Source organism: Dermacentor albipictus, chromosome 5 (genome assembly GCF_038994185.2).
Source record: "Dermacentor albipictus isolate Rhodes 1998 colony chromosome 5, USDA_Dalb.pri_finalv2, whole genome shotgun sequence".
In the NCBI taxonomy this organism is placed as follows: Eukaryota; Metazoa; Arthropoda; class Arachnida; order Ixodida; family Ixodidae; genus Dermacentor; species Dermacentor albipictus.
In genome coordinates, this window is record NC_091825.1 from 28,551,295 (window position 1) to 28,569,563 (window position 18,269).

Consider the following 18,269-nt stretch of genomic DNA (forward strand, 5'->3'; position numbering starts at 1 on the left):
GGCCATGACGTCTTCGTGGCGTGTGGCGCCTCTACTTCGGCCGCGGCCGCACTATTCCCTTTGGTCGACCGCGCCTGCCCCTCTTTTGGGGTGGCAGCCTCCCTCCGGTTTCGCTCGGTCGTTGCCTTTCGAGGGCCGCCGAGATCTGCTGGACGGCCTGGAGTGCGAAAATATTTTTAGGGGGAAAAGAAGTTTTGCTATGCATCACATGCATACCCATGTGGCGGCTTATTTCTGCAATCCGCTACTGTAGGCAGCTTTAGTAGTTCTGTTCCGCACTGCTTGCTTCTTTGTCCAATCATGGGGGGGAGGGGGCGAACACATCTTAAAGGTGCCTTTCCGTGCCCTGTCATCTGCTAGCAGCGAGTGATGCAGTGTGGGTGGTAGCGATATCTGGTAGCACCGGTAGACAATTCATTCCATATTCTTTATGGCATGAAAAAGGTGTGCTTCTTCGAGATATTTCGAGATACAGAAGAGAAGGACGGTTGCAAAGACAAGTGAAGAGTTAAGAAGGGGCACTCGGCCAACGTGTCGCACAGGATGGTGAGGCCGTCCCTTGATGCCTCTCGTAATGTCCACGGTGCACTCGCTGACATTCATGAGAGCAGCCGTTTTCTTAATTGGAATTCATGCACGTTTACAGGACTCGTTCAGCACTGTTCCAAGCATGTTCAATGCCAACTTATTTGGTCCCTTCGTGTGAAAGAGCAGCTTGCAACGATACCACACAAGCGAGTCCACAGATGCCATTTTTGCAAAGGACAAAGCACTACTCAGGAGGGAGTCTTCTGGGGTGTTGTGGCAGTGCCGACTACACGTTTGGCTTTAGCCACTGTGAAATCATTCGTTTGTACTTTTTAAAGACAAATTGATGTGTGTAAGGCAACATTGCATTCATTTTGGTGTTCTTTGCATGTTTTCATCCGAACAACTGGAGAACTCTAGTTTCAGTGTCACAGAGCGTCAGTAAATATTTTATTAAATTCATGCACTACACTGCCCTGTGACTTGCAGAGAAGCTTCAAAGTAGACACCTGCAGACAAGACCGCTTGTCCAGGCCATTTAGTCAGGTTTTGAACTGTGGCATTACATCTTGCTGTGCAAGAATCTGGTTCTGCTGCATAGAACTACTGAAATAGTGTGTAGGCGGCACTAGTTGCCCTGCAGATGGTTGCGTTATCATCACTGTATCCTGCACTCAGTGCAGTACATATTAAAGCCACAACTTTGGTCGCCAACTCAAATGAAGAGGTGCAATGGCAATGGTTTGTCCTAGACAGCGGGTGCAGCAAGCCATTGCAAGAAGTAAGCTCTTGAAATGTTTGCACCAGTAGTCTACGGCAGCGATCGGGTGTGGTGTAACATGTGCTGGCTGAACCACATCAGTGTAGTCGTGTTTGGGTACACAGACTTTGATCAACCAGCAACTATGGCGAATGCCTACGAAGTTTGTGTGCGCCTTACTGCATGTAATAGCATAAGCTCAGAGTCGCTTAAGTTGTAGTCTCTGCATATTAGGCTCCTGTGGATTGCAACCTTCCCTCGACAACGTTCAGGAGGAGAGCACAGCCAAAGTATCCCAGGCTTCCCACCTGTCCCTGTGGAGAAGGCTTATAAGAGAGTGTTGAGGTGCTCAATTAACAGAGCGAGCAGGTGGTTGTCAAGGTACCTAAAGTTGTCTGTTTCCTACTGTGGAGGGGCAAGGAAAGCAGGCAGATAGATCAAACATGCGTTCCTGCTCGTTCAGCATTGCTTTGAATACAGAGCGACACATAAAACAATATCAGGAAGCGAAGAAGGCGTGGGACATGCACCGTCCTGTCCTGTAGTGTTATTTTCTATAGCAATAAAATGGAACTGCCTAAAGGACAAGACAGGTCCCTATCGAGAGATATTTATTTTTATTGTTTAATTCTTCAGAATATATGCAATCGAATCTCCATAATTTGAACTCAAAGGCGCCCGAAAATTTGTTCGAATTAAAATACTTGTTCTTGAAGTATTCGTGCCCTATAGCACGATGCACGAATGCTGCAAGTCGTGAAACATTGCAACGCTCAAGCACACAGTGAGTGAGGACCATAAAACTGCCCATGCCGGCTAACACTCGCTTCCTGCTAGTGGCAGAAAACGAAATTTCAGGGAGCGGGCTAAGCCGCTGCCCGGCCGGTGCAGAGGCCATTAAAGGTGAGGGGGTTACAAGGGGTTTGAGAGGGAGGGTGAGGGGAGTGTAGTTGTGAGGAAGGCCGGGAGGGAAGCGGATATGCTTTCTCGCCAGCTTGATAGGTGGCGCTAATTACTGCTGCCACCTACTGTCACCTAAGGCTGCCACTGAAGCAACGGAGTTGCAGAGGCAGCACTGCTTCCCTCTGCATGATAGCATACTTTTTCCTTTGTCTGCTGACTATCGGCGCTGTGTTTACGTTCTTCGTCCTGCATTCTTAAAGCTAGTCATGTCTTATCGAGATGACAAAGTCGTTGCCGCTGATAATAGTGTTGGTGTGCTCCCTTCTGCTGCAGCATCGCTGCATTCAAAAAACAAGGAGAATGAGGCACTGGGCATCGCCTTCGCATCCTTGTATTCTGGGTCTGTCTTGTCGTACAGATTCGAATATGGCGTACTGTCGCCAACAGCCTTGCCATCGGGACGTCTGTTTAGACTCATCATTGTAAAACAACAAGTGCAAACAAGACCAAAACGAGCCAACCAATATAAGCTAGAGCAGACACGAGCAGACGATAGTGCGAAACAAGTGGTCAGGCTGAACCCAACCACACGCAGTCATCAGCGAGGCTCTTTTGACAGGTCCAGTTGGCGTAAGTTCACGGTTTTCTGCTGCCAGCCACTCATACTCACGGTGGAGCAGACCCTTAAAAGTCGAAGATCCGGGCTTGTTTCATGACCATGTTGTACTTCACTGGCAGGGACCGATCACGCATTTCAGCGACATACGCCGCAAGCTTGGCCTACAGCTCCGGAAAGCATTGAGACTTCGGCCCGTGGAAAATTCACTTGCCGTCACAGGTGCAAATTTTGCTTCGCTGCAGTTGCCGCTCTCGCACCACCCGTTCAGAAACATCGAACTTGCGGCCTGCTGCGCAGTGATTTGTTTCTTCGGCGAAAAGGATGGCAGCCCTCTTGAACGCTGCTGTGAACGAGCGCCAAATGTTTAGTGGGCCTGGGGCACTCACGACGACTGAGGAAGCATGGAAGTAGCATGTAGCCGGCAGTCAAGTCGAACCTGTCAAACTAAGAGCTACAGGGAAAGGGAAACACGTGAGCGGTGTCTGCTCTTCCATTAACTATCGGCAAGCGCCGCCATTCTGAGGGTGCCGCCACGAATGGAACAGCGGCGCTTCCATCAACTATCGACACCCCTCCATGAGTGTTGTGTGCATTGTAAAACTCTCAAAAGTGTTGAAAAACCCTTCCGAAAAGCGAACAAACATGATGGAAGTGAAAAGCTGCTTGAAGGTCCATAGAGCAAACATAAAATTGTAACTACGTTGTAGCTCCCCTGATATCTCATTGGTGTCGCTTAATTTGGCGGTGCCATCTTTTGGTTTCGTTTGTAAGTCAACCTGCCGTTCAGATTTTCACATTTTAAAAAATTAGTCGACGTACAATCGTGTAGACTCTGCTGTAGACATGGTAGACTCTGCTGACCGTGTCTTTTGCTGCCACCACAGACTGGACTCCTGGAAGACTACACAGAACGTCGTGGTGGTGTCGGGATGTCTGCGAGTGCAAACACTGTGGCGGCCACGCTGGAGACCATGATCCAGCTCCAGCAGAGGCTGCTCTCCATGACGGCTGCCCAGCAACAGCAGGCAGTGTCTGCCGGCTTGGTGGGAGCCACCAGTGCTACTGGCGGGGCAGGGATTACAGGGTCAGCGGGCTCTTACCGAGCCGACGAGTTTTCGCCCTCGTCCGGCCTGGACCTGCAGAAGAGCCTGCAGCAGCTCAGGCAAAGCCAGCGCTACAATGTGAGTTGCTTCGCTGTTTTTATTCCACCCCTGTAAAGCGTTCACCAGGCACGGCTGTGTGTTTTATGGAACTTCATTGATTCGGGAAACATTTTGCGAATAAGAAATTGTCGTCTTTGAGTATGCCAAAATATAAAAGGCTGATGTTTCGGAATCCTTTTTCAAGTTCGTGTTTAGAAACCTTGCGTGTTCCTTGTCCATCATCGTACCTAATGATTTTGAAGCCTTGCACTTTTATATCATTGATTTATATCATTGAATGAGTGGAACTCTCCTTCATAGCACTGATCAGGCATGGACCATGAAGTCAGGGTGTCTACCAACTGGGAAAACTGAGAATTCTTAGGGAATTAGAATAGTCTGGAAATACTGGGGGAAACTGAGGAAACTTGTGCTTCTATTAGGGAAAATTAGCTGTAACATTACTGAAAGTGAACGAAAGTCATGTTAATGCTGGCTCCAGTAACAGGAATCGCAACGAATTGTCATTGACGCCGTGTCAACGGCACGGCGTCAATGACAATTAACGACCGATTTTCCAGACTCCCGATTTTTCGGACATACGTGATAATTCGCATGGCTTTTCGGCACCACCACATACTCCATATAGTCAGTGTATATTGCCCTGACTGCAGGTCTGAGATGGCATTAATCAAAGCCACCACCGCCGCCAATTTCATTATCTCGCCGCCTCGAACCGGCACTCTCGCACACAGATCCGCTGGTAGCCGTAGCCACCACCGCGGCAACGTTAGGCCTAGCTTCTTCTACGTTCGCTAAGCTTCTTGCCGTGTGGAGCCGTGTTTTTCATTTAAAGAATTCGCTGCTGTCAGCAATGGCACCGACTCCACTTTTGTAATCCTTGCAATTAGGGTCGAAGCTCGCAGAGCACAGCGCGTTGCATAATGCCAGTCTCCAGAAGTTGGCTTCGGCTCAGCACAGCAGTGTTACGCGGTAAAGCATAACAAGCATGGAAAGGGGCATTTGTCGCGGGACACAGTATGTATTCCTTAATTATGCACGCGTGCACCTCCGTCTCCTGTCACAGTATGAGCGCCGATATGCCGAATAGGTATACTGGCATGCCTTAAGAGCGTTTTCCGACGTGCCTGTGGCAATTTTAAAGTTGTTAAAGACATGCATTCGTTTTTTTTTTTCATACTGCCCGATTTTTCGTATGTTCTTGCAGCCCCTAGGGAGTTCGAAAAACCGGACATTGACTGTACAACTGACCAAGAGGGTGCTTCAAATGATCCATGGGGTGAACATGTGGCAGGAGGATGAGCACAGAAAGGACCAATGCAGTGAGGAATTAACGGGAAAGGAAGCATGCTGTTTTCTCTTTGAAGGAGCTTGAGCTAAAGAAAAGAAACTGTTGGCTGATGCCGAGATGCCGGTGTCCCTCATCCAAACCAAAATAAACTCTTTAAAGCAGTGGAACCCAACACTGAGATGTTGTGTACGGGCTGAGGGCATGTCGGGACAGTTGAGATTGACTTCTGTTGGAACCTCAGTGCTGACACCCGTTATTGCAATCGGACCGCTGGCGCCCGTTGTTGCAAATGGGTCGCAAGCCCCAAGGGTAGCGTTGGCCTGGCGGCCTGGGGCACACTGGAAGCATCCGAAGGTCCCGGCAAAGCATGAGTCGACTGCTAACAGAACAACTTGTTTATTCTAGCATCGCAAAGAGCGGGCGGTCAGGTCGACCGAAGTGGAGAGACGGGAGGGGCACGTTACTCAACAGAAGAAATCGGAGCCGCTCTCTTGGCGTCCGGGAGCAGCTGCTTTTATACTCTTGGCGTCGCGGGCAAGAAGGAAGGTCACGGGATGACACCACGTGACAGCGAGGCACGGACGAGCTGAGAGACATGTAGAGACGAGTGTAGTGACGCATCAGTCGGGCCGGCGCCGGTCAGACTTCCTCGCTTCACACTTGGGGAGCTCCTCTCCCCGACTGCCGCGCTTTAACAAGCGTGGGCACACACACACACACACGCACACACAAAGACACGTGGCACTGAACATGCCGGGACGCGCTCGGCGGGGATGCGTCGCGGCCGCTCTGAACGGGCCAAAATGTCTGCTGCTTTGAACGAAGCCCCGGCGTCAGTTGCATCCGCGCCGGCTACACCGCACGTCGTAGGCGAAACGTAACACTTCCGAGTTGCTGAGGGAAAATCTTAGTTGACTAAATTCAGGCCTCATACTGATGAGCTTGTTATCAGTTGATGGAAATAACTCACATTCAAAAATATTTACTTATTTATGCATCTCCTTTTCATTCGTATTTGAAAATGTTTCACTCAATTTTTAATGGGTTTTACCTTTTTTTTTTCAGTGTGCGTTTTACTAACACCTTCCTTCTGTTTTCTTTTTAAGTAAAATAGATTTTACTCCTTACTATTCAAACTGGATTAAGTCATTTTTTTGTTTCAATATGGTTACTAGAGAGTGACAGCATTGGGCAACATGGTGTCAGCCTGTCTTGACATAAAACAAAGTTCTGGCGCATTCAGGGAATTTTGCAAAGGTGCTCAGGGAATACCTGGAAAACTCACGGAATTTGGAAGTGTCAACTTGGTAGACACCTTAAATTGGGGAGATGTCCAGATGTTCTGGCCCTGCTTCACAGTTCATGGTGGTTCTTTAAGCGGGTCCTGAACCAGCCCTTAAGCTTGGTGAACAAACAGTCCACAGAGAGTGTATGCTGCTGCGAGCACCTCAGCCAAATTTTGCACTCCTGTGCGCCGTGTCTAGCTCGCAAGCAGAGTGTGAAGTGACCTTTTTCTCAAACTCTCTTTTCAGCAGAAGCCTTCTCCTCACTCTTTTCCGGCTCCTATATTTCGTCATATAGCAGATTCCCATACATGGCTGCTATTGGCCAATAGCGGACTTAAATTAAGAAAGGTGTTTTGATCAGTACGCTTTTTGCTACTGTTGGTCAGTATTGACGCCGTTTAATAAACAAGCTGAAGTAAGCGAAAATCTGCATTTCGAATTTCAATAGGAATTACGTAATTCAGGAAATGAGACTATTGTACTATGGTTGAAAATCTGCATTTCGAATTTCGATATGAATGACGTACAGTCGAACCCGACTATTGAACCCGTTTACATGGAGTTATTCGGTAGATCGAACAATTTCTCAACACGGTATAGTTGCAATGAGTATATACAGTAGAATCTTGTTACAACTAACTTCGCGGGACCAGTGTATTTAATTCGTTAATTTAAATTGTCATAGTACTGAAAAACCAATATTTTCATGTCATAAATATAACCAGGCACGTACCCAGGGGGGGGCCCGGGGGGGGGCCCCCCCCTGGGTACGTGCCTGGTTATATGCCCCCCCCGCAATAAAGTGGCATACCCCCCCCTCCCCACCCACGCCACCACTCCTCACACAATTTTAAAGCACCGCCAGATCAATGTTGAGACTTCGCAGCTGATCATCGGTCATCATTATGCTGCCTTTTTCACTCCTTTTAGATGGCGGTAGTTATCGCCATCTCTTGTAATGTGAAGGACAGTTTTCTCGTAGATTCCGCACCCGCGTGATTAACGCGAGATGCTTTCAGTTGTCACCATCTATTCAACCGCCATGCGCATAGCTGTTGCTTTTGTTAGTTCAACCTTCTTTGTTTAGGCTGATCCTGGGACCAGGAGAGGGATGCGGCTGTTACTCAGCTGGTCTGTACTCTCATGGAACGAGTTGCGACTGGAGAAAACGCCAATTTCGTTTAACTTATTCCTTTGCTTCATTATTTCCTTGAGTTACGCCTCGCCGCGACGCTGGCAGACGTCTGGAACCATACAGACGTGATATGGGTTAGATAAGGTGGGAAATAAAATAATGTGGAAGAGCGTCCATCATGGAACTCTGCAATAATCCTTAAACCCATAAGCAAGATGACTGTCGCCCGTTACCTCGTCTGTTTTTCCCTAATTGTATAGCACTTTTCCTGCAAAATTGGCAACTGGAAACAAAAATCGCAAGGAGTTGAGAAATTAAGCGATCTTCTAAGGGAGAGAGCCAAGGCAACAAACAAACTGCAAGCAAAAGCGAATAATAAAAAGGTTAACCGTTGTTTATGAGAATATTTATGGATCAACATCTTTTTATTTAAATAGGAAGTAGAGAAAACGCCGCCGGAAGTGAAGAACAATTACTTACTTTGAATCACGCTTCTACAGTTATCGGTCGAACCGCCTCACATAGCCACTTCTCTGCTGTGCTTATGTGGGTCTTTTTCTAACCTTTCGCAGTGAGCGCAGTATGTCTTGAATCGCAGAGTCCTGTGCTCTAGGGAATGGCGGCCACACAGCGTTACGTGATTCGCGGAACTGTCAAAACTGATCAACAAGGCGAAAATAACTGATATTCGAAACTATAACATGACAAAGACTGAAGAAGCCGTAAAAAATGGCTGCAGCCTGAAATCAGTAAAAAAGAAACCTGGCATAGGACAAACCATGATGTATGCACTAAAAGATAAGAAGGATAATATCATCAGCAATCTCGAAGATACAGTAAACGCAGCGGAAAAATTCTAAGCTGACCTGTATACAGTACCCAGAGGAGTCACGATAGTTCACATAGAAACAGTAATGAACAGAATACAGAAACTCTCCTATAACTAGCGATGAGGTCAGAAGGGCCCTGCAAGACATGAAACGATGAAGAGCGGGAGGATAAGGTGGGGTAACAGTCGATTTAATCAAGATGGAGGAGACATAATGCTTGGAAAACTGGCGGCTCTTTATACGAAGTGTCTATCGACTGCAAGGGTCCCAGAAAACTGGAAGAATGCAGACATTATACAAATTCACAAAAAAAGGCGACGTTAAAGAATTGAACAATTATGGGACCAATAACTTGCTCCCAGTATTGTATAAAATATTTACCAAAATAATCTCCAATAGAATAAGGTCGACACTGGATTTTGTCAACCAAGGGAACAGGCTGGCTTCAGGAAGAGATACTTTACAATGGATCACATCCATGTCATCAATCAGGTTATCGCGAAATCTGCAGAGTACAATAAGCTTCTCTATGTGGCTTATTATATAGATTACGAAAAGGCATTTCATTCAGCAGAGATACCAGCAATCGTAGAGGCACTACGTAATCAAGCAGTACAGAACGCTTACGTAAAAAGCTCAGAAAATATTGCTACATGCGTGAGGTATTTGTTTGTTTGAACGAGGCGCGTGGGCGCCATCATTCCAGAAAAGAGGAGGAAGAACGAACTGGGCTCGCGCTGTGAATCTAACTGGTCAGTGCATCAACCGTTATAAATATAATCTGTAAATAGTTTCTCGTCTTACTGACTTGTCTTTCGCGTTATCGATCTACAGCTAGCTTAATTCTACACAAGAAAAGCAGGGAGATACCTATAGAAAAAGGGGTCAGACAGGGAGACACAATTTCTCCAAAGCTATTTTCTACGTGCTTAGAAGAATTCAAGCTATTAAACTGGGAAGGCTTAGGAGTAAAGATCGACGGCAAATATCTCATCAACCTTTGGTTTGCCGATGACATTGTTCTATTCAACAACAATGCAGACGAGTTACAACAAATGATTGGAGACCTTAACAGAGAGAGTGTAAGAGTGGGGTTGAATATTATTATGCAGAAGATGAAGATAATGATAATTAGCCGGGCAAAGAAACAAGAGATCAGGATGGCCAGTCGTCCACTAAAGACTTTTAAGGAGTACGTTTACCTAGGTCAATTAATCAGAGGGAACCCTGATCATGAGAAGGAAATTCACAGAAGAATGAAAATAGGTTGGATCGCATACGGCAGACATTGCCAGCTCCTGACTGGAAGCTTACCATTATTATTGAAAAGTAAGGTGTGCAATCAGTGCATTTTGCCAGTGCAATATGTCCAGTGCCAATGCATTTGCCAGTGCATTTCCCAGTGCATTTTGCCAGTGCATATGGGGCAGAGACTTGAGAACAAGTTAAGGACCACGCAAAGAGCGATCGAACGAAGATTGCTAGGCATAACACCCGCCGTGGTTGCTCAGTGGCTATGGTGTTAGGCTGCTGAGCACGAGATCGCGGGATCGAATCCCGGCCACGGCGGCCGCATTTCGATGGGGGCGAAATGCGAAAACACACGTGTGCTTAGATTTAGGTGCACGTTAAAGAACCCCAGGTGGTCAAAATTTCCGGAGCCCTCCACTACGGCGTGCCTCATAATCAGAAAGTGGTTTTGGCACGTAAAACCCCAAGTATTATTATTACTAGGCATAACGTTAAGAGCGAAAGAGAGTGGTTTGGATCAGAGAGCGAACGGGTATAGACGATATTCTAATTGACATCAAGAGGAAAAAATGTAGCTGGGCAGGTCATGTATAGCGCCGGTTAGATAACCGTTGGACCATAAGGGTTACAGAATGGGTACCAAGAGAAGGGAAACGCAATCGAGGACGACAAAACACTAGGTGGAGCGATGAAATTAGGAAATTCGCGGGCGCTAGATGGAATCGGTTGGCGCAGGACAGGGGTAATTGGAGATCGCAGGGAGGGGCCTTCGTCCCGCAGTGGACATAAAACAGGCTGGTGATGATGATGATGATGATGGAGGTGGTGCCCCCCCCCCTCGAAAAAAAGTCCTGGGTACGTGCCTGAATATAACACAACAACGAAAATTACATACCTTTGCAGCAGATGCACGTGTTTGTACGTAAATGATAAACGAGAACGCTGGGCACACTTTAGCTGCGATTTATTGCTTGAAGTCTGTAATCTTCTTCTGGCGAGTAGACAGCAAGTGCTGCAGGATGAACGCCTTCACATCTTCGACCTTCCTCTGAACGTCATCGGGGACATCTTTACAGCGCGTGGGGCATGATCGCGTCTTTTCTAGAAAAATTAAAACATCCGAGCTGGAAATAGTCTCTTTCTCTTTGTGCGTTGATCCAGTGTCGGCATCGTCTTCGTTGCTACTACAATCTTCTTGCTCACGCACTTTATTCACAATGTATTCGTTGGTGAGCTCTGCGGATGTCACTGTCGCCGTCAATGTAATCATCGAAGGTCACCGCAGTGTCGACGGGGAGCTTCTCGGTAAGCTCATTCCACAGTTCCGGGTTGAGCTCCTCTGTGTCCTCGGTGTCTTGCGGCATAGGTGAAGCCTTTAAAAGGCCTGCCTTTCGCCAGCAGTTGCTGATCGTGCTTGCCTTCACGTTCCACCACGACCCTGTAAACATTTCTGCAGCTTGACGGATGTTTACCTGTATGGGCACCTTCAGTCATATATTGATAAGGAGGCGCTGCACGAGACACTTTTGAAATTCGGCCTTCACGCATCTGGTGATGCCGTGGTCCAAAGGTTGGAGCAAAGAAGTACAATTCAATGGCATAAATTCAAGTTGCACATTGCTCAATCGCAAGTTCACGATACGCACCGAGCAATTGTCAATGTTGAGGAGAATTTTTGTCTTTCTTCTTCATTGTGTTGTTGAGCCGCAGCAGCCACTGAGTGAACAATTCTCGTGTCATCCACGCTTTTTTGTTGGCTCGGTAGTCGCAAGGCAACCAGACAGCGTTTTTCAAGCAGCACGGCTTAGCAGACTTGCCAGCAACTAGCATCTTGAGCTTTTCCGTGCCCGGGGAGTTGCAGCAGAACAGAACCGATAAGCGGAGACATAATTTCATTCCGCCCTTGCACCTGTCACCTTCAAAGTTCATTGCATCACCGTTGAAAACGTCATCTGGACAGAAAGACTCGATGATCTCTTGAAAGCACTCGTTCTGCCAGGCAACCGCACTCTCGGCATCTGCTGCCTTTTCTTCACCTCAAGCAACTTACCACGCAATGCCATTCCTTTGTCAAAAGGGGTAAAGCCACCCGGCACTTGCATCGAAACCGTAGAAGTCCAAGGCGGCCGCGAGCTGTAGCGCCTTCTCTTGAATAATCGGGCCTGACAAGGGCACATCGTTTTGTCTGGCATCCTTAAGCCACGTGTGGACGGCGGCGTCGATGTTCTGGTAATTGCCAAGCTGCAAGCGTTTTCTCGAGGGAGCCAGCTGTGACTCTCTATGCAATTTCATTATCTTTCCCGATCCTTGAGCGTCGTTGCCATTGTTGATGGGGGAATATCACATTCCCTGCCCAGGTCGACTTGCTTTCTTCCATCATTCAGCTGCATGAAAATGTCCACTTTTTTTTAGCAAAAACTGGCATCGCTTCTTTTTTATGCGGGGGCCAGGAAAACTCATTGTCAGCAAACCGAACGCACAACGCAATCACAGCATTGATAACTTCGCAACTCCTGCCATCGCTATCGGCTTGGTGACGCTAGGCCTACGACGAAGTAGAAGAGTTGGAACATGACCATACCTGACACGCCGATGCCGATGCTGCTGGGGCTGTACCCGTTAAAACGGGTTCCCCAGTGCGTGGCTGTTGCTGCTGCTGCGGATGATGATGATGGGTCTAAGCCTCAGGGATTCGGTACCAAAACTTCAACGGAACTTCGTAATAACGAAGCATCTTGGTGATTACGGGATTAAATTATGGACGTTATTCTGAAATATTCGGTAATTTAAAATTCATAGTACTGGAAGTTTTTTACATTGAAAAAATATAGGCATTTTGGCAGGGATTTTAAAAAAAGTTTGTAAATCTCGAAAGTTTGTTAATGTGGTGTTCGTAGTAACGAGATTTTACTGTATAGCAAAAATTACGGTAGCATGCGGCGCGCGGTTACGATTTTATCGCCCCTGGACTTTATACAGAACCTCACGGCAACACCGATGGCAGAAATGTGCCTTGAGTGTCCATATATTTGCTATCGCAATTCAATTTCAGAAACAAATTTCTATGAGAGCAGTTTCAATATTTTCTTTTTCTGAGTTGCAGCCTTTTACTTATTTATTTTTCCAAAGTATAAGTGTCGTATCTTTGCTAGTTGGGTCTTTTGTAATGAGGTAACGAGAGAGCTTCACTTGGCTCACGCACCTATTGGCCAAGACATCATTGCAAATGGCACATTAAGGCTTTCCCGCAGTTTCTCTAAACCTTTATTGCGAATAACTATTGCAGTGTGCTTTCTGAGCTCCCATTGAATGAGAAATGTAGCTGCCATCACAGGTGTAATTGAAGGAGTAGTCCTAATCTTGCCCGGTATGCTCCATTGAGTGTTTTTTTTTTTTTTCCGCCTTCAGCGTGCACACTAGTGACACCTATGTAGAAGTTGCAAAAGCACAAATAAAGGGCCATGGCCTTCAAGATCTGGATGAAGAAACCCAGACGTGCTACTCGAACTTGGCAGCTTCAACTGACAAAAGCTCCTAGTGTATTTCTTGCATGGCTCTCTTGTTTCTCCCATGTCCCATGTTTTACTTTCTGGCACCAGGGCACAGGTAAGGAAGCGCATTTCGACCAAGTGCTCTGCCTCTCTGAAGCCTTAGTGAACATGGAGACTATATATACGCATCTTGCGGAACCGCAGTGATGTGCCTGTGTAGCTCCTGGGTTCCAAGGAGCTCGCTTTGAGAGCCCATTTGTTAGCTCTTGAAAGAACAGCTAGCGGAGCATGTAAACAGAGATTCGCTGTATGGAAACAAAGACACGACACAAGAAGGAAAGAAACAGACAACACAGACACTGAATATCAACTGAAAGGTCACCCGCTGGCGGAAAAACGGGATGGCACAAAGCCCGCCTGCATATGCTCAAGCAATCATTAAAGGTTAAAAATATGAAAAATTGCATAGCCCCGCTGTGTGCTCTGCCCCTGCAGGTGGGGTCCACAGCACCTTACAGCGGCGCCACCTCTGTGGGATCCCAACCGCAGCTCGTGCATCAAGTGGCACAGCCTTACGGAACTGGTTCCACAGGGGCGCCTCTGCGGGACGCCGGTTCCAGCTACCAGAGTAGCACCATGGATGCATACTCCAGCAAGAAGGGCTCTCCGTACGGAGCCACGGCTGTGAGTGAATGTTCCACAACAAGTGCTTGCGCAGGCTGACGCTTGCCTCGTGATGTCTTAAGACTAAGGCAACTAGCATTGAAAACGTATTGTCACATTGTCAGTGACGGTGAAGACCGAAACACTGGCGGAGGTGCGAGCTCTTATTTGCCAACTTTTGCGCAGAATGACAAGGAACTCTCAAAACGCAGCAATAGCAGTGAGCACAGTTGCTGGTCGTTGAATCTTATCTCATAGATCAAGTGCGTCCACTATCAACATTTTGTATCGCTGTACCTTCCAGAAGTAATCACTGGTGTACATGCATGTTCAAGAATGTGCAACACCGGTCTAGTTGTGCGCACAATTTAATAGGCAAGGCTCATTCGCTGTCAACAACTTGGTTGGTAATGTAGAAGCACTTTTTCTCACAAAGAGCGAAAGATGGTTGCTTAAGGCACAAGGAATTGCCGTGTTCTTCTTTCACAAGATGGGCCCCCAGGATTTCACGCATTTTCTTGTCGGTGTAGCAATGTAGAACATCAGGCTTCTCAAGTAAGGGTGCACGTCCACATTTGCGACACCGAGCTGCAAGGTGCACACGGTTCTCTTACTTGAGTGGTGTAGCCTGGTGTTACCAGTACTGACTGTAATCATGGTGTTACTAGTACTGGTATCCTGCCAGTGCTAACCTATTGGCCTTGGAACTTAGGTACTAAAAACGGCTCAAGGCACAGTAAAACGTGGTTGCACCAGGAAGGTTTTGGAAATAGTAAAATGTAGGGGTGTGCGAATAACGAATATTATTTAACATTGAATCGAATCAAGGGAAGAAGCTAAATATCAGAAAAGTAATGCTAAGTGTATTACTTACAAATTTTGTGCTTGGAAAAAAAAGCAGATAACTGCACATGCTATGTACTCTACTCTCATCACATAACAAGAATTTCATTAGCTATCAGTAACCTTGGAATCAAGGTGTATAGTGTGGCCTGCTCCTAGTAAAGGGAATACCAAATTAGTATGCCAGCACTGAACACTGCTCAGTTCCTTATGAAAGCCTCAAAAATTTTTGTTCGATCAATGGAATGTCTGTTGAACACAATCAAGCGATTTTTTTGTTTCTGAAGCTGAAAAAAATACTCGAGGTATGTTGTAATGAATATTTTCAGTTTAATGGGAGCCATACTGTGCTTAATGGCAACCTTCCTGTCACAAAAGCTGACATTTTAAATGGCTTGCTAAAAAAGTATTTGCTGCCTTCATGTTGTTGAGAAAATGCACCAAAATGTTGGAGACATTTTTGCCTGCATCATGCTTGACACTGCCGGTTCTTGTGGAACCTGAGCATTCTTAACACCATAATAATCAGCCTTAGGCCCTCCTCAGTCATTCAATTATGATGTCAACCCTGCAGGTTTTCACATCGTCATCGACACAGACGTCGCTCTATGTGTCCGCAGAAATGCCATTTGGTTCTCACATAGCTAGAAGAATTTGCCTTCTCCGAATCTGGCGATCCAAGCCTTTGCACTGACCCCTAATTTATAGGCGTCATTGGCAGTTGTGGAAGTTCTGCTTAACTGTGTTAGTGGTTTGTGATAAGCGTACGGCAAAGAATGGTGCTCTATTAGATTTACTAAATGGGTGCCAAAAGAAGAGAAGCGCAGTCGAGGACGGTAGAGGATTAGATGGTATGTTGAAATGAGGGAAATTTGCAGCCACAAGATGGAATTGGTTGGTGAAAGACTGGCAACTTGAGATAGCTAGCAGAGGCCTTCGTCCTGCAGTGGACATAAAAATGGCCTGACAATCATATGTTGATGATTTGCAGATTTACATTTTCGCCTTTTTATGACAGACTTGGACCTGCCATGAAAATAACTTTGTTATATATGATATTCGTTATTTGCATATATTCACTATACACTGATATTCGCGAGAACATTGTATATTTACTTCATTAGATCCGATGGTTTGTTGTATCCATGTTCTCTATATAGAAGTTTTGCTGTATTTTTGCATTGGGTCTATGGGAAACGAACTTAATGTTCACATATTGTTCCTAATGTCCAAACATTCGGCCTAAGCAGGTTGATTTTAACAGCAATACACTGTATTAATTTTTAGTGTCCCCTTTGACACTGTTGAAACTGTCGTTTGCAGGGTACTTACTCGCAAACCGGAGCCCCGGCAAGCAGCACGTATGGCACAAGCGCAAGCGCATATGCCAGCAACTCTAGCGCAATGAGCGCTAGTAGCTTCACGGGAAGTAGCATCTCCAGCGCCCTCACGCGGACGAACGACTACCGCAAGAGCAGTCTTGGTCCCACGGCACCCATTCCAACCAGCTACGGACGACTGCCACTGGGTCACCTAGGGCGCGGTGGCCCTGGCATCAAACGCTACTGATCTAAGTCAGCGCAGGAAAAGCAGGATCCTTTTCCCCCACCATTTGGTTGCTTCTAATTTGTGTACATATCCTTCACTCAATAAAGAAAACCGTCATCTGTTGCATAAGTGCCAACTGTTTCTTCACTTGCCAATAGTTGCGTGGGTGCATATCCTGGCAGCTAAGCTAATAATGGCAGAGGGCCTTTTTAAACACCCAAACAAAAATCTGGTAGCGCGACCCATTGCTCCACATGATATAAACAGAGCCATACACTAGACGGAAACAGCATGTAGAAATGCCTGTGAAACTGGAACCAACGAACCACTGGTTACTTCGGTACAACCTTAATAAATCAGGTTGGACTGATAAAGTATTCTTTCAAAACTGTTCTCGTTAACGTAACATAATTGATTGATTATTAGAAGAGAAAATGTGCAAAGTTCGGTTATTTTAATTTCATACCTATAGTACTTGGCGCCTGTATGTCAGCCTGACGTTACAGATTTCAAATCATTTTTCTTTTTTTCGCACTTGGGCCGTGGTGGCCTGGCAAAAATTTCTCAAACTTTAAAAAAATGGCACTGTTCTTTTTTTTAATGTGAGGCTCTCTTTGTATACCATTCCATGGTTTCTCGCAAGTTGGTCAATCTGTTGGTTGGTTGGTTGCTGGTTGTGCTTCCACAGAGTAGATTCCTCCTCACTATTAAAGAGAAAGAAAAGTGCGTCTAGTGACAGCAATTTAACCTCAGACCCCCAGCAGAATAGCCTGATGTTTTAACTATTGGGCCACAGTCTCGTGTACACTTCTATCTGGCTCTTTCATAAGATAATCACCGGACCATGATTGCCATGATGGTTTCCATACTATGGCATATAGTACCCATGACGGTCTATCTGCCAATAAGCGTGTTGACTGTGATGATTTTCATGCTATATCCCTTACCCACAAAAGGGGAACAGCCGAGATAGGGCTGGTGATATCGATGAACATTTCTATTCGAAGTATCCAGCAAAACTATTATTCTTCATTGATGTCCACCCTTCATTTAATAAGTTAGACATGTTCAATTGATTGTTTTCTAGAGTGATAGGAGTGGCGTGAAAATTTTCATATCGTACTCGAATGGTGGACCACGAGCAGTGACTGTGCGGCTGTGGTAGAGCGACTTGCGACTTTTTATGCGAGTCCCGAGTGATGCCGAGCCAAGCTCTTCCCCTCTCTTCCACCAAACGCCGCCCAAAGCTGGAAGCTCGAAATGTCCTCGCAGTTCAAGGTGTACTACAGCTACCCAGTCGTTGATCTTCGTGTCACTCCTAGTCCACTGAAGACGTGGCATAGCATTTGCCTCAGTTTTGAGCATGTATTTGACACACCGATTACAACTTCCGAGTGTCTATTCTTGCATGTGGGTTGTGTGGCCATCAAAAGAAGGTGTCGTTTTCATCCAAGCATCCCAACCAATTCACATTCCTACTCTGTAAAAAAGAGCATGTGGCTTAAAATTCTAAACCAGCAATTTTCTTTTACCCTGTGCATATTGCAACTTTTTGCATATTTTACTTGAACTTAACCTTTCACTTTTGCCATTTTTCTTATTTCTTGTTGAACTGTAGTGCACAGAGATTCACTAGTGCCATTTGTCTTGTTTAATACTGCTCTAGGTGCCATCTTAGATATATTTTCAAAGGTCGCTAGTGCCAACTCTATTTAGTCTAACAAATTAAATATTTTTCTTTACCAAACTTTATACTCTTGTATTTCTAACTTCGTTCCACTTCTCGTTCAGATAGGGTCCCACAAAAGTCGGTGACTGTGTTTCAACCTTTTTAAGGTGCCCAGAAGAATTTTTGATTAATCAACTAATTGTTCAAAATCCTGCATCAATAGTTAATCAATAAAGGCTAAAATTATAAATGATTAATCGTTAATCGAAAAAAAAAAGGTAATCGACCA

At 46.0% G+C, this 18,269-nt stretch overlaps 1 protein-coding gene across 2 annotated transcripts in view; it reads left to right on the forward strand.

Annotated features, from left to right (window-relative positions):
- The window catches only part of LOC139059863 (uncharacterized), a 111,462-nt gene extending 95,022 nt beyond the window's left edge, over window positions 1-16,440 (forward strand). For both annotated transcript variants that reach the window (XM_070538334.1, XM_070538335.1), the window contains 3 exons: window positions 3,695-3,991; window positions 13,753-13,941; window positions 16,087-16,440. In XM_070538334.1, coding sequence (XP_070394435.1) covers window positions 3,695-3,991; window positions 13,753-13,941; window positions 16,087-16,332 — 732 coding nt within the window. In that variant the 3' untranslated portion in view covers window positions 16,333-16,440. The remainder of the gene's footprint in view (window positions 1-3,694; window positions 3,992-13,752; window positions 13,942-16,086) is intronic.
- Window positions 16,441-18,269: the final 1,829 nt, after the last annotated feature.